We start from the raw sequence: 12,896 nt of genomic DNA on the forward strand, positions 1-12,896 counted from the left end.
TTTAGGTGTTGGCTGTGTCTCTGTGGCTACTCTTCAGTTTGAAGGTTCAGTTAGATACTGAGGGAGTGCTGCACTGCCGGCGGTTCGTCTTTCTGATGCGGTGTGAATCTGAGGCCCTGTCTGCCCTCGCAAAGAGTTCCATTTTGTAGAAGAGCGAGGGAGTTTTCCAGGTGTCCTGACCAATATTTTATTCTTCGAACAGCACTGAAAGCCAGAGCATCTGGTCATTATCACACGGAGTACAAAAAAGAAACAAAAAAAAATCTTGCATTTATATTGTACTTTTCATTTTCCAGAATTATTGCTTTTCTTCAAAAATAGTGCCGTGAGCATCTCTTCTATCCGGCTGCCAGGAGGCTTCCTGTATACGAGTAGTCCCAGATGGCGTTAAAAGTCAAGCACGCAGTTAAAATCAGGGTGATTGTTTTGTCACGTTTCAATGCATTGAACACTCCTAAAGCTACAAAACAATTGAATTGTCAAAGAATGGCAGGGAGGTTTTTTCTGAATGTGTTTTGGGTTGCTTTTTATTTTAATCTTCTAACGAAGGTCTAACTGACCCTTGGCTGAGTAAACGGTGAGGTCCAATTCTTAATGTTGCTAGGTGGTTCACGTGATGGAGCCAGCCTTAACAAGACAGTATCTGGCGTTGCTCGCTGTGCCCAAAATTGCAGAAAGTGGTCACTGAGCCGATCTAACTCTCTTGAAGCAGATCCCTGTTTACTTTTTAGGCTCAATTTCACAAATGGCGTTGGTAATTGGCATTATGCCCCCCCCCCACTATGTTTTCCAATTGGACCTGCTGGGATTGCTAAATTCTTTCACAAAAGCAGCACTGTATTCATACTCAAGTCAGTGCTAATTTACCCTGAGCGAGATCCTCAAATTCTGGGGAACTGTAACCGCCCCAAACACTCACTGTATCCAGGACTCTGCAGCTGAGGGTGAGGAGCCCAACATTCTCTCTAACCTCCGCACTGCATCGGTGGATGTATCCGTGCAGTCCGCCCACAAGTTGTCACCTTTAAGAAATGGTGCGCGCAAAGCCGTCGGCAAAATAATTTTAAGGTGCCGTGTATCAACAGCCTTGGGTACAGCGATAAAATTTAAAGGTAGCATTGCCGGAAACATGAAATCCATTGTGTTTTGCGTGAACGCGAACGGGACGGGATTCTCTCAGCCCAGGCCGGGCCGGAGAATCCCCACGACCGCCGCAAATCGCACCACGTCGCCCCGACGCCGGCACGCGATTTGCCGGCGGCATGGTTAGCACGGCACCGGTTGGGGGCCACTCTACACAGCCGGTCCGCTGATTCTCGGTCCGGGATGGGCCGAGCGGCCATTGTGAAAATACCGAGTCCCACCGCCGCCGTCCACACCTGCTCTCAGCCGGCAGGAACTTGGCGTGTGAGGGCGGGCGGGGAGCGGCCTGTGGGGGTGGTTGGGGGGGTGGGGGGGGAGAGTGGGTGGGAGAAGGGGGGGTCTGACCCTGAGGGGGGGCCTCCGATGTGGCCTGGCCCACGATCGGGGCCCACCGATCGGCGGGCTGGCCCCTCTGGCTGGGGGCCTCCTTTCCTACGCGCCGGCCCCCTGTAGGGGCCAGAATTAGTCGTCGGGTCGGCCCATGATTTCTGGTGGTTCTGTCACAGCTACTATAAAGGTCTTGCGATACTAAAATACTTCTCGTAACCTCCAGACGTCCCAAATCCAAAGCCAATAAATCTCATTTGAAGTGATCGCTGTTGGAGGGAGCACTGTGGCACAGCCATGAAGTAATCAGTGATTATTTCTTCATCCCCAGGATATAGCAAGAGTGATTTTTATTGCCCTTCCCGAGTTACCCTTGGGAAGGTGGTGGTGAGCTGCCTAGCCGCAGGATGCTGGGGAGTTGCAGGATCCAGACAGTTTCTCTTATTCATTTACGGGACGTGTGTATCGCTGACCTCGACCAGCACTTACTGCCCATTCCTAATTGCGCTGGATCCAGTGCCGTGCGTCTGAAGTCACATGTAGGCCAGACCAGGGAAGGATGGCAGCTTTCTATAACTGCTTAGCAATTCGATTTTCATTTCCAGATTTATTTTTATTTTTTTAATAAACGATTTTATTGAGGTACTTTTTGGCTTTATAAACAGTTACAGACATCATCAGAAAGAAAGCAAAAAAGGCAAAAATGTGCAAACATCCACGTACTTTCAATACTTCCAGCGTAACATATTGCACAAGCCCGCTCCCCTCCCACCGGTACTACCCGCCATATTTTCCCTCCTACTCTACCAGATTTATTTTTTGCAATCAAGTTCTTACTGTACCACCTGCTGTGGTGGGATTCGAAGAAGGGTGTGCAGAGCATTAGCCAGGGTCTCTGGATTATCAGTCCAACGATAATGCCACTACGCCACTGCCGCGTCACAATGATGAAGTAAGAGTGTTCTTTGAGGGATAGCAATGAAATACTGCCTTAGGCTCTTTTTCATTTGTATCCACCTGAGAAGGCATGATGGTCAGTGTCTCATTTGAAGGATAATAACTCCACTGGTGCAGCATTCCCTCAGTATGACACTGAAGTATCAACCGGATTACACACTCCTATATTATAATCTTTATAATAATCTTTATTGTCACAAGTAGGCTTACATTAACACTGCAATGGGGCTTTTTGACAGTAACTTCATTGAAGCGTACTTGTGACAATAAGTGATTATTATTAATAAGGCACTGTGAAAAGCCCCTAGTCACCACATTCCGGCGCCTGTTCCGGTACACTGAGGGAGAATTCAGAATGTCCAAACTACCTAACAGCACATCTTTCGGGACCTGTGGGAGGAAACCCACGCAGGAACGGGGAGAGCGTGCAGACTCCACACAGGCAGTGACCCAAGCCGGGAATCGAACCTGAGACCCTGGAGCTGTGAAGCCAACCCTAAGCTACCCACTGTGCTACCGTGTTGCCCTACTTTCTGAAGTGGGCCTTGAACCCTCAGCAGTCAGAAAGTCCTAACCGTGCCAGGACTGGCAATTTATTTTTAAGCTAGCCGTTCTTTAAGTATATTCCCACAAAACATCTGTCTCCAGTGTAGTGTGTCACCGGCTGTATAATTTTGTGGTTCCTTTGATAAGAAGACACAAGTCAGGAAAAGAGGTGGAAAAATTTGACATGTGACAACAAAATGACGCATTAGCAGGGAGGCATGTAGTTGAACATCAGCAAGACCATTTCTACTTATGTTAGACCAGTAACTCATACTTCCAGCAAAGATATACGGGAAAGGAGAATTTTGGAAAACAGGGGGAAAGGTGGAGGGAACAGCAACAGGGAATTCCAGAGGGCAGGAAATCAATTGCAAATGGGCCAAGATAGTCCCTCTTGCAAAAGATTTTGCTCTAATTGGTTATGAATTAGAGTGGAGGAGTGATTGTCTGCGGTGATGAGACCCAAGGGCTGCCGTCGGTGGCAATATTAGTGCTCTGAAGGTGTGCAGACTATGTGTAGGCGCATTTTGGCTATCACCCCTGGGTGATAGCCAGCATGAGCCTACACATAGTCTGCATACCTTCAGCCTTCTTTCTGTCAATGTGTGGTTCTGTGCCCTGTGTCATGAGAATGTTGCTTTAAGAAATGTTTGGCTGCTCATATTACTGCAGTGAATGTTAGAGTGTGGGTGGAGCTGGGCTGTCTGTCAGCTTTTTACTTTCGTTTTAGGCTGTTTGCTGCAGAGTGTGTTTTAGTTTCGTTTTCAGTTGGAGCTGAAGTCAGACAGAGCAGGTGTACTGTTGATCTCTCTGCCATGAAAAGACTATCTCTTGATCATTTGGTGAATTCAGAATTATAAATGTTTTCAGTAGTGACTTTAACCTGATGTGCTTCTGTTAAAGGTTATATTTATTTCTAAGTCTTCTGGATGTGAAAAGGACAGCGTAAGCATTACTTAGTGTTGTATTCTTTGGGGGTTGTATTTGAATTGATGGTTGCTAAGATGTTCACTGTACGTTTTAAAAAGGTTAACTTGAGTTCATAGAATAAATATTGTTTTGTTTTTAAAAAATACTTTTCCATTTCTGCTCTACCACACCTGTAGAGTGGGACGTGTGCTCCCCATACCGCAGTCTATGAAAAGTTGTGGGTCAGGTGAACTCCATGATACACTTTGGGGTTCTCTAAACCCTGGCCATAATACCTGGCATTGAGACAATTCTCTCTGGGAATTATAATCTTCTATGTTGCAGTTCAATTGTATGTGAGGAAACAAATCATTGTGGGTTGTTTGTGAATCTGCATTCTCTTTTATAAAAAGGGACAGTCCGCATATGTTTTCAAACACCGTGAAGGGCCCTGAACTACCTCCCTTAATTACCAGCTCGTAGCACCCTCTTAATATTCCTCCTGGTTCTTCCGTCTCAATGATTCGAAAAGAATATTTTCCCTTCTCCAAACACGGATGTGAAGATGCAGGTTCCTTGTGTTTACTCCACGATCTTGTCCAGTCCCCCTCCCCACTTGGATTACATAGGATATACTGGCTCAGAAACCGGTCAAGCAGCCCCAACAGTTCAGGCAGATGTTTGTACTTCACTTAATCCTCCTCCTAACTTTCCTCATCTAAATTAATCATCTTAACCCTCTTATGCAAAATGGCGTAGACTTTGGCCATACCGGTCGGTGCTGCCGGTAAACGGTGGTGATCCACCTCCGCTGTGGGGAAACTGCTGGGGGTTACACCCTCTGAGATCTCTGTGTTCCTCCTCGATCTTTGTCCACCCTTGATTTTCTTTCTTCCACAAGTGGTACCTGAGCCTTTAGTGACGTTGGCCCTAAGCCCAGGAATTTCCACCCGAAACCTCTTCACATCTCTTCCCTTTCAGATGCTACTTAAAAGCTGCCTCTTGGCCAGAGCTATTATCCATGTCCTCCTTATGTGACTGGCTGTTGAATTTTGTTTGATAACCCTCCTTTGAGGCCCCTTGGAATATATTGTTCTGTTCAAGGCTCTGTATCAATGCTGGTTTTTGTTATGAGCTGGTTGGGAGATGTTATCGAACCAATATAAAGGAGCTCGATGAACCCCTAGAACGACAGGAGTGTCCCCGGAGCTGATGACATAACTTTGCCGGATGTGCAACAGAGAACTTGAGATGAAGCAGCTTCAATGAAATTCAGGAAGCTAACGCAGGAAAAGTTACTGAGTGTCAGTATGAGGGAGCTGGATTAACATCGGTCGAGATACAGTCAGTAACACAGCGTGCTGGGGGAGAAGGGTTACTGAGTGACAGTGTGAGGGAGCTGGATTAACATCAGTACAGATACAGTCAGTAACACAGGGTGCTGGGGAGAGGGGTTACTGAGTGACAGTGTGAGGGAGCTGGATTATCATCAGTAGAGATACAGTCAGTAACACAGGGTGCTGGGGAGAGGGGTTACTGAGTGACAGTGTGAGGGAGCTGGATTATCATCAGTAGAGATACAGTCAGCAACACAGGGTGCTGCTGGGGGAGAGGGGTTACTGAGTGACAGTGTGAGGGAGCTGGATTAACATCAGTAGAGATACAGTCAGCAACACAGGGTGCTGAGGGAGAGGGGTTACTGAGTGATAGTGTGAGGGAGCTGGATTAACATCAGTAGAGATACATTCAGCAACACAGGGTGCTGAGGGAGAGGGGTTACTGGGTGAGTGTTTTAAAAAAATGAATTTACGGGATGTGGGCGTCGCTGGATCGGCCAGCATTTATTGCCCATCCCCAGTTGCTCTTCAGAAGATGATGGTGAGCTGCCTTCTTGAACCACTACAGTTCTTGACATGTAGGTACACCCACTGTGCTGTTAGGGAGGGAATTCCAGGATGTTGCCCCAGCGACAGTGAAGGGATGGCGATATATTTTCAAGTCGGGTGGTGAGTGACTTGGAGCGGAACTTCCAGGCGATGGGATTCCCAGGCGTCTGCTGTTCTTGTCCTTCTAGATGGCAGTGGTCATGGGTTTGGAAGGTACTGTCTGAGGAACCTTGGTGAGTTACTGCAGTGGATCTTATAGATGGGACACACTGCTGCCACTGTTTGTCACTGGTGGAGGGTTTGAATGTTTGTGGAAGAGGGAGCAATCAATCGGGCTGCTTTGTCCTGGATAGTATCGAGCTTCTTGAGTATTGTTGGAGCTGCACTCTGTCATAATATACATCTATGTACATAATGGAGTGCAGACAGCCAGTGATTGACACACAGGATGACCAGTAAGCACACAGAACAGTGCAGCCAATCACCAGACAGGACACTACCACTATAAAGCCAGAGGACACTAGGTTTCCCGCTCACTCTGGACCCAGCCACTGAGACAGTCAGAGTTCGTGAGCTAACCAGTGCAAACACCATGCGGTAGCTAGTAAGTCTGGTCAGGCTAGTATCAGGTCTCCAGTCAAGTCAGCATAGTGTCAACCCACAGTTGATGAACATGTATAGTAGTTAAGACGTTAAATAAAATCGTGTTGCATCTTATCAAGCGTTGGAGGTCTGTCTTTCGCAACACTGCATCAAGTGCAGTCCACGTCGACCCTGCCTGCCTAACACATCACACTCATCCAGGCAAGTGGAGAGTATTCCATTACATTCCTGACTTGTTCCTTGTAGATGGTGGACAGGCTTTGGGTGGGTGGCGAGTTGGGAGGCGGGGGAAGGGGGGGGGAGGGGTCACGAGGTGAATTGCTCGTGATAGGATTCGTAGCCTTTGACCTTCCATGGTAGCCACAATACTAATGTGGCTAGTCCAGTTCAGTTTCTGATCAATGTTAACCCCCAGGATGTTGACTGGGGGATTCAACGATGATAATGCCAGTGAATGTCAAGGAATGATGGCACTTGTGTAGCGCAATGTAACTTGCGTGTGTCTGAGGGAGCTGGATTCACATCAGTAGAGAAGCGGCCAGTAACAGGGTGCTGGGGGAGAGGGGTTACTGAGTGACAGTGTGAGGGAGTTGAAATGATATCCCTTCCCCAGCAATCTAACACCCGAGCTGTTCTCTGTACCTCTTAGTCCAGGTCCCTCACATTTTCACAATGATTTAACCTTTATTGACCTTGTAGCACTTTACAGCCAATAATGTGCTTTTGTCGTCACCACTGAAACATACATCTCAGTGCATGAAGCCTAAACCTTTTTAATCATTCCAACATCCCAGTCCAAAAATTCCACATTCCAATGGGATGAAATTCAGATGTTAGGGGGAAGAGGAGAAGGGATGGGAATTTGGAGAGGACTAGTTTCGAGGGCTGTATCTGAGTCAATTGCAACCCCACCACCCCCAGTCCTGTGACCGTTCCAAGACAGTCTGTCACATGTTTTACGCTGGTGGATTCATTGGCGGTTTTTTTGTTCTGAGGTGGCTCCTTTCATTATGTCCCCTTTTCTTTCTGTCAGGTTCATGGGTGGAGCTGGATTACAGTCAACACAGCAGCCCACGGGCGCTGGAGCACGTGCCCTCCTCGTGCTCCATCCACAACGGAGACATGGAGAAAATCCTTCTGGACGCACAGCACGAATCAGGAAAGAACAGTTCACGAGGCAGCTCCCACTGCGACAGGTGATCTTGGCCATGCTTTCCATTGTGTTCCCTGACCCGCTCGGCTCGTGAGTGGCATTGTTTCAGCGCTAACTGTGCATTGTCGTGTTTCTCCGAAAGGTCTGGGTCCAAAATCATTGCAAGTTAATATAAAACTTTATAGTGGAACAGGAGGAGGCTACATTTCCCAAACCCCCAAGACTGTTCCACCATTCGGTGTGATCATGGATGATTTGTGGCCTAATTTCATATATCCATATTTGTTCCTTTGCTTAATATATTTGGTTAATAAAATTCTATCAATCGCAAAAGAAACATTGCAAAAGGGTTTAGTTAGAGTAGTGTTTGGGTAGATAGAACTGAGCATAAATTGTAAGAAAAAAAATGTTTGATAGTGTCCAAAAAGGTCAGACCAGAATGTGAGATCGCAGTGAAGAACGACAAGGCCAAACAGGTGGACAAATGTTGTTACCGAGGAAATGAATGAAAGTCGCTATAGTCTCTGACGGCGATAGGCTGCTTTCCCCTTTGACAGAGAGAGCTAACTGATGGTGATTTAACCTGAGGGTCGCCACACCTCAGGCGAGGGTCAAGGTTGAGAAGGCGGGCCTTCATGCTAACCTCAGCCGGTACGGGAATTGAACCCGTGTTGTTGGTGAAGCCCCGCATCACAGGCCAGCCGTGCAGTCAACTGAGCTAACCGACCCCTCAGCCTTGGAAATATATTACTATAGGACGGAAAGCGTGACCACGAAACGAGTCGAAAGATTGGAATGACCAAAGATGCATTTTTTAAAAATGATAAAACAAAAAGAGTCCGATGAACTAAAAAATCAGCCTCGTCATGAAAACAAAGGTGAGCATCCTGGTTTGCCACATCGCATTGATTTTGACACGAGGGTGTGAGCACTGAAATGAAGGAAAGAAGAAAAGAATTGAGTTTGCAGAGTTGTGGTTGTTTAGGTGAACAATGACAATATGTTGGAGAAGTCACACTCCCAATGCTCGTAAAATCTGAGACCAGGAGAACCCTGCCGAGAGGGGACGGTTGGAATTTCTTGGACAACTGATAAGAAATCATGATTTATAAAGTCTGATGTTGATGGGAAAGATGGATGGTAAAAGATGGATGTATCTTAGCTTGTATACGCACCTGACTCCAATATCTTTATTAATTTTTAAAAAAAAATAATTTTTATTGGAATTTTTTACAGAAAATATAAAATATAACAACAAACAATAGAATGCAACAAAATAACCCATAACAACTGAAACACCCCCCAGACCGTATCAATACATGTATCATATCCCCCCCCCCCCCACCCCCCCCAACCCCAACAAGAGAACTTAAAAATAAATTTAAATTAAATAAACAAACATAGTCATCGTCCCCCCCCCACCTTTTCCCTCCCCCTTCCCCCCCTCCCCCCCGGGTTGCTGCTGCTACTGTCCCAGTACCCTATCGTTGAGCCAGAAAGTCGAGGAAAGGTTGCCACCGCCTAAAGAACCCTTGTACCGATCCTCTTAGGGCGAATTTGACCGTCTCTAGCTTAATAAAACCCGCCATGTCATTGATCCAGGTCTCCACGCTTGGGGGCCTCGCATCCTTCCATTGTAGCAAAATCCTTCGCCGGGCTACTAGGGACGCAAAGGCCAGAACACCAGCCTCTTTCGCCTCCTGAACTCCCGGCTCCACCCCAACCCCAAAAACCGCGAGTCCCCAGCCTGGCTTGACCCTGGATCCTACCACCCTCGACACCGTCCTCGCCACCCCCTTCCAGAACTCCTCCAGTGCCGGGCATACCCAGAACATATGGCCATGGTTCGCTGGACTCCCCGATCACCTGACACACCTGTCTTCACCCCCAAAGAACCTACTCATCCTCATCCCGGTCATGTGGGCCCGGTGTAGCACCTTGAATTGGATGAGGCTAAGCTGCGCACACGAGGAGGAAGAATTAACCTTCTCCAGGGCATCAGCCCATGTCCCGTCTTCGATCTGTTTCCCCAGTTCCCCCTCCCACTTAGTTTTCAGCTCCTCTACTGACGCCTCCTCCACCTCCTGCATAACCTTGTAGATATCAGATATCTTCCCCTCTCCGACCCAGACCCCCGAAAGCACCCTGTCACTCACCCCCTTCGCAGGAAGCGAAGGGAATCTCTCCACCTGCCGCCTAGCAAATGCCTTTACCTGCAGATACCTGAACATGTTTCCCGGGGGGAGCCCAAATTTCTTCTCCAACTCCCCCAGGCCCGCAAACCTCCCATCAATAAACAGGTCCCTCAGCTGTCTGATGCCCGCTCTGTGCCAACCCTGAAATCCCCCATCAATGTTCCCCGGGACGAACCTATGGTTCCCCCTTAATGGAGCCTCCATCGAGCCCCCCACTTCTCCCCTATGTCGCCTCCACTGCCCCCAAATCTTGAGGGTAGCCGCCACCGCCGGACTCGTGGTATACCTTGTGGGAGGGAGCGGCCACGGCGCCGTTACCAGGGCCCCCAGGCTTGTATAGAGAAATACAGCACAGAACACGCCCTTCGGCCCACGATGTTGCACCAAACTTTTGTCCTAGGTTAATCAAAGAATTTAGGACAATTTTTCATGGCCAATCCACCCAACCTGCACATCTTTGGACTGTGGGAGGAAACCGGAGTACCCGGAGGAAACCCACGCAGTGACGGGGAGGATGTGCAGACTCCACACAGACAATGACCCAAGTCGAAATCGAACTTGGGACCCTGGAGCTGTGAAGCAATTGTGCTATCCACAATGCTACCATGCTGCCCTTAAGAAGTTAACCTACACTCCATTATTCTACCCTAATCCATGTAACTATCCAATAGCCGCTTGAAGGTCCCTAACGTTTCCGACTCAACTACTTCCACAGGCAGTGCATTCCATGCCCCCACTACTCTCTGGGTAAAGAATCTACCTCTGACATCCCCTCTATATCTTCCACCATTTATCTTAAATTTATGTCCTCTTGTAATGGTGTGTTCCACCCGGGGAAAAAGTCTCTGACTGTCTACTCTATCTATTCCCCTAATCATCTTATAAACCTCTATCAAGTCGCCCCTCATCCTTCTCCGTTCTAATGAGAAAAGGCCTAGCACCCTCAACCGTTCCTCATATGACCTACTCTCCATTCCAGGCAACATCCTGGTAAATCTCCTTTGCACCTTTTCCAAAGCTTCCACATCCTTCCTAAAATGAGGCGACCAGAACTGCACACAGTACTCCAAATGTGGCCTGACCAAGGTTTTGTACAGCTGCATCATCACCTCACGGCTCTTAAATTCAATCCCTCTGCTAATGAACGCGAGCACACCATAGGCCTTCTTCACAGCTCTATCCACTTGAGTGGCAACTTTCAAAGATCTATGAACATAGACCCCAAGATCTCTTTGCTCCTCCACATTGCCAAGAACCCTACCGTTAACCCTGTATTCCGCATTCATATTTGTCCTTCCAAAATGGACAACCTCACACTTGTCAGGGTTAAACTCCATCTGCCACTTCTCAGCCCAGCTCTGCATTCTATCTATGTCTCTTTGAAGCCGGCAACAGCCCTCCTCACTATACACAACTCCACCAATCTTCGTATCATCTGCAAATTTACTGACCCACCCTTCAACTCCCTCATCCAAGTCGTTAATGAAAATCACAAACAGCAGAGGACCCAGAACTGATCCCTGCGGTACACCACTGATAACTGGGCTCCAAGCTGAATATTTGCCATCCACCACCACTCTCTGTCTTCTATCGGTTAGCCAGTTTGTTATCCAACTGGCCAAATTCCCCACTATCCCATGCCTCCTTACTTTCTGCACAAGCCTACAATGGGGAACCTTATCAAATGCCTTACTAAAATCCGTGTACACCACATCCACTGCTTTACCTTCATCCACATGCTTGGTCACCTCCTCAAAGAAGTCAATAAGACTTGTCAGGCAAGACCTACCCCTCACAAATCTGTGCTGACTATCCCTAATCAAGCAGTTCCTTTCCAGATGCTCAGAAATCCTATCCCTCAGTACCCTTTCCATTACTTTGCCTACCACCGAAGTAAGACTAACTGGCCTGTAATTCCCAGGGTTATCCCTATTCCCTTTTTTGAACAGGGGCACGACATTCGCCACTCTCCAATCCTCTGGTACCACCCCTGTTGACAGCGAGGATGAAAAGATCATTGCCAACGGCTCTGCAATTTCATTTCTTGCTTCCCATAGAATCCTTGGATATATCCCGTCAGGCCCGGGGGACTTGTCTATCCTCAAGTTTTTCAAAACGCGCAACACATCTTCCTTCCTGATAAGTATCTCCTCGAGTTTATCAGTCTGTTTCACACTGTCCTCTCCAACAATATGGCCCCTCTCATTTGTAAATACTTAAGAAAAATACTTGTTCAAGACCTCTCCTATTTCTTCAGACTCAATACACAATCTCCCGCTACTGTCCTTGATCGGACCTACCCTCGCTCTAGTCATTCTCATATTTCTCACATATGTGTAAAAGGCCTTGGGGTTTTCCTTGATCCTACCTGCCAAAGATTTTTCATGCCCTCTCTTAGCTCTCCTAATCCCTTTCTTCAGTTCCCTCCTGGCTATCTTGTATCCCTCCAGCGCCCTGTCTGAACCTTGTTTCTTCAGCCTTACATAAGTCTCCTTCTTCCTCTTAACAAGACATTCAACCTCTCTTGTCAACCATGGTTCCCTCACTTGACCATCTCTTCCCTGCCTGACAGGGACATACATATTAAAGACACGCAGTACCTATTCCTTGAACAAGTTCCACATTTCACTTGTGTCCTTCTCTGACAGCCTATGTTCCCAACTTCTACACTTCAATTCTTGTCTGACAGCATTGTATTTACCCTTCCCCCAATTATAAACCTTGCCCTGTTGCACGCACCTATCCCTCTCCATAACTAAAGTGAAAGTCACAGAATTGTGGTCACTATCTCCAAAATGCTCCCCCACTAACAAATCTATCGCCTGCCCTGGTTCATTACCAAGTACTAAATCCAATATGGCCTCCCCTCTGGTCGGACAATCTACATACTGTGTTAGAAAAGCTTCCTGGACACACTGCACAAACACTACCCCATCCAAACTATTTGATCTAAAGAGTTTCCACTCAATGTTTGGGAAGTTGAAGTCACCCATGACTACTACCCTGTGACTTCTGCACCTTTCCAAAATCTGCTTGTATCTCCACAGGACGCCCTCTCCATTCGCTTCCATGCTGCCCCTCCCCCTCCATCACCCACTTGCGCACCATCGACACATTGGCTGCCCAGTAGTACCCCGAGAGATTGGGTAACGCCAGCCCCCCCCATCTCTACCCCGC

General features: G+C 47.6%; 1 protein-coding gene across 1 annotated transcript in view; it reads left to right on the plus strand.

The window, feature by feature from the left end:
* The window catches only part of LOC119963844 (BCL2/adenovirus E1B 19 kDa protein-interacting protein 3-like), a 55,997-nt gene that overhangs the window by 24,403 nt on the left and 18,698 nt on the right, over positions 1-12,896 (plus strand). Inside the window, exon 2 of the mRNA XM_038793192.1 lies at positions 7,405-7,567. Coding sequence (XP_038649120.1) covers positions 7,405-7,567 — 163 coding nt within the window. The remainder of the gene's footprint in view (positions 1-7,404; positions 7,568-12,896) is intronic.

This window comes from Scyliorhinus canicula, chromosome 3 (genome assembly GCF_902713615.1).
Source record: "Scyliorhinus canicula chromosome 3, sScyCan1.1, whole genome shotgun sequence".
NCBI lineage: Eukaryota > Metazoa > Chordata > Chondrichthyes > Carcharhiniformes > Scyliorhinidae > Scyliorhinus > Scyliorhinus canicula.